General features: G+C 30.6%; 1 protein-coding gene across 1 annotated transcript in view; it reads right to left on the bottom strand.

The window, feature by feature from the left end:
• adgrf6 (adhesion G protein-coupled receptor F6) overlaps positions 1-3,860 on the bottom strand; it is a 63,486-nt gene that overhangs the window by 22,488 nt on the left and 37,138 nt on the right. Inside the window, exons 12-18 of the mRNA XM_016293646.1 lie at positions 3,448-3,594; positions 3,137-3,283; positions 2,735-2,881; positions 2,339-2,485; positions 2,070-2,216; positions 1,741-1,887; positions 1,488-1,634 (exon numbers count right to left, since the gene is read on the bottom strand). Of these exons, the coding sequence (XP_016149132.1) occupies positions 1,488-1,634; positions 1,741-1,887; positions 2,070-2,216; positions 2,339-2,485; positions 2,735-2,881; positions 3,137-3,283; positions 3,448-3,594 (1,029 nt within the window). The remainder of the gene's footprint in view (positions 1-1,487; positions 1,635-1,740; positions 1,888-2,069; positions 2,217-2,338; positions 2,486-2,734; positions 2,882-3,136; positions 3,284-3,447; positions 3,595-3,860) is intronic.

The following is a 3,860-nucleotide window of genomic DNA, read 5'->3' as shown; positions in this document are numbered from 1 at the left end:
TAACTTCCCATTTCATTTGTGCAGTTGGCATTTGGACCACATACAGATGGACTGAACAAACATTCATCGATATCTATGAAACAAAAATATTTGAAAAAATAATTACTTAAAGTTATGAAATACATCTAAACAAGGAGTATATAAATTAAGTTGAAATGTCAACATTTACAATAATAGTAATTATACTAATAATAATCTGGATCCTGAAATGTTATATTTGTAATGAGAATCTTTAAAAATCACCAAAGTAATGATTAATGAGTAATGATTAATGATGAAATTATGTAATAAACAAAAGTTCAAAATGATTTGCAAACTGTAATGCAGAATATCTTATAAATAAAAACTGACCAGTGCATGGGTTGCCTTTACTAATAGCTTTATTTCCATCTGAGACATTATATCCACCCCAACAAAAGCATGAGAAGCTTCCGTTGTAATTGTAACAGTGAGAGTTAGGGCCACACACTGATTCTGAGTCAAGACATTCATGAATATCTGAAATAAAAATGTATTTAATAAATTGAAAGGTTACAGTTGAAGGGTGATTCACGCAGAAAAAATAGTAACAAACTGTTCCTTGCTTCATACCTTTGCATGGGTTATTATTGTTTATAGGGAGGTTTGGGTCTGTTAAATTATATCCACTCATGCATGTACAATTGTGACTCCCAACAGTGTTGTTGCAGATTGAGTTTGGACCACAGATGTCTGATATCTCAACACATTCATTCACATCTATATTAAAAGAAAATTACAGGGAACAGAAAAGTTTGGGTCACTCATACATATGTGAAGGTCAACTCATACTTTGACATCTTTACAATAGAATGCTTCATTTACAATATTATGTCCAAAGCAGAAACACTGAAGCCTCCTAATGTTGGCATTAAACACACAACTGTTATTTAGTTTAATAAAAGTGATTGGACTAATATTGTGTAAAAACATCTAGTTTTTCATTTAATGTTAAAGTAAACAGAGATCTGCGCATACAGTACCTTTGCATGTGTTATTGATGCTGATGGAGAGACTTGAGTTTGTTGCAGTGAATCCATCCAGACATGAGCAATTATAACTTCCCATTTCATTTGTGCAGTTGGCATTTGGACCACATACAGATGGACTGAACAGACATTCATTTATATCTATGAAAATAAAATATATTAAAGTGATAATTTAAAAACAATTTTCATTAAGACAATCATCTAAACACATGAAAGACATTTGTTATCTCATCTGTCTATAAAAAGGAGAATATAAATCATGAAGGATGAAATAATGTATGTCAAAATAACTTTAGAAGAATGAAAAATAATTAAGCAAGATTTTATATATATATATATATATATATATATATGATTATTAACATTGATAAAGACATATGTAAAATTACACAACAATCTAAAGATGACACCATTTTGAGCAATTTCCAATAAATAATGCCTGAAAATCATAACAGTAAATATAACATACAGCAAACTTACCGATGCATGGATTACTTTTAGAAATATCTTTATTTACATCCGAGACATTATATCCTTCCCAACAAAAGCATGAGAAGCTTCCGTTGTAATTGTAACAGTGAGAGTTTAGTCCACACACTGATACTGAGTCAAGACATTCATGAATATCTGAAATTAAAAATTAAAAAAAAATTATAAAGGGACAGGTTACAGTTGACAAAAAATTTAGTCCGAATAAAAAGTTACTGTTCAGAGCTTCAGCTGTCAATCATACCTTTGCATGGGTTATTATTGTTTATAGGGAGGTTTGTGTCTGTTACATTATATCCACTCATGCATGAACAATTGTAACTCCCAACAGTGTTGTTGCAGATTGAGTTTGGGCCACAGACGTCTGATATCTCAATACATTCATTCACATCTATATTAAAAGGAAGTTACGGGGAAAAGAAGAGTTTGGATCACTCATACATATGTGAAGGTCAACTCATACTTTGACATCTTTTATACAGAATGCTACAAAAATGAAATAAAAATCACTTGAATAAACTGTAGCTAATTATTCAAAGTTAGAGTAAACACAAATCTAAATATAAAATGTACCTCTACATGAGTTATTGATGCTGATGAGGAGACTTGAGTTTGTTACAGTGAATCCATTCAGACATGAACAATTGTAACTTCCAATTTCATTTGTGCAGTTGGAATCTGGACCACATACAGATGGACTGAACAGACATTCATTTATATCTAGAGGGGAAAAATAGTTTTAATCTTTTAAACAGAATGCTACAAAAATGAAAAATCAATTGAATAAACTGTAGCTAATTATTCAAAGCTAGAGTAAACACAAATCTAAATATAAAACGTACCTCTACATGTGTTATTGATGCTGATGGGGAGACTTGAGTTTGTTGCAGTGAATCCATCCAGACATGAACAATTATAACTTCCCATTTCATTTGTGCAGTTGGAATCTGGACCACATACAGATGGACTGAACAGACATTCATTTATATCTAGAGGGGAAAAATAGTTTTAATTTTTCAGTGCACACAAACATAAATATGTAAAAACATAACATGAAAGACAAATCTCACAAAATTCATCTACATCTATACAAGGAGAATACAAAGTACAATATCAATATTTTTTAGCACAAAAGACAAGAAAATCTAAGATTTTGAAACTGTCCTCCCAAAGAAAAACAGGTCTATAAAAAAATCGTATATTAGGCCTAAATTTACAAGTCCAAATTGCACCAGTACCTCTACATGTGTTATTGATGCTGATGGTGAGACTTGAGTTTGTTGCAGTGAATCCATCCAGACATGAGCAATTATAACTTCCCATTTCATTTGTGCAGTTGGAATCTGGACCACATACGGATGGACTGAACAAACATTCATCTACATCTATGGAAAAAGTAAAATACTAAAATAAGGGATTATTTAAAAAAAAAAGTAATTTCATTTCATTACAATTATAACAGCACAAGTAACTTCCATTTTCATTGTAACGGTGAGAGTTCGGCCAACACACTGATGGTGAATCAAAACACATACATATTTGAAATAAAATTATTCATAACTTCAAAGGTTACAGTTGAAGGAAGATTTAGCCAGTACAAATAGTAACAAAATGTTCATTGCTTCAGCTGTCAATCATACCTTTGCATGTGTTATTGCTGTTTATAGAGAGGTTTGGGTCTGTTACATTATATCCACTCATGCACGAGCAATTATGACTTCCAACAGTGTTGTTGCAGATTGAGTTTGGACCACAGATGTCTGATATCTCAACACATTCATTCACATCTATATTAAAAGGAAGTTATGGGAAAAAGAACAGTTTGGATCACTTTTACATAAACGACAGTCAATTCAATCTTTGATATCTTATATACAAAGAAAAAAACAGATAAATTCTAATTAATTATTCAAGGTTATAATGTTAGAGTAAACACAAATATAAAATGTACCTCTACATGTGTTATTGATGCTGATGGGGAGACTTGAGGTTGTTGCAGTGAATCCATCCAGACATGAGCAATTATAACTTCCAATTTCATTTGTGCAGTTGGCATTTGGACCACATACAGATGGACTGAACAGACATTCATTTATATCTATGAAAATAAAATATATTAAAGTGATAATTAAAAAAAAATTTCATTAACACAATCATCTAAACACATGAAAGATATTTGTTATCTCATCTGTCTATAAAAAGGAGAATATAAATCATGAAGGAAGAAATAATGTATGTCCAAATAATTTTAGAAGAATGAAAAATAATTAAGCAAGATTACACACACATATATATATATATATATATATATATATATATATATATATATATATATATATATGTGTGTGTGTGTGTGTGTGTGTG

Source organism: Sinocyclocheilus grahami, unplaced genomic scaffold, assembly GCF_001515645.1.
Source record: "Sinocyclocheilus grahami isolate Dianchi unplaced genomic scaffold, SAMN03320097.WGS_v1.1 scaffold306.1, whole genome shotgun sequence".
Classification (NCBI taxonomy): domain Eukaryota; kingdom Metazoa; phylum Chordata; class Actinopteri; order Cypriniformes; family Cyprinidae; genus Sinocyclocheilus; species Sinocyclocheilus grahami.
This window is presented reverse-complemented; position numbering and strand designations above follow the sequence as displayed.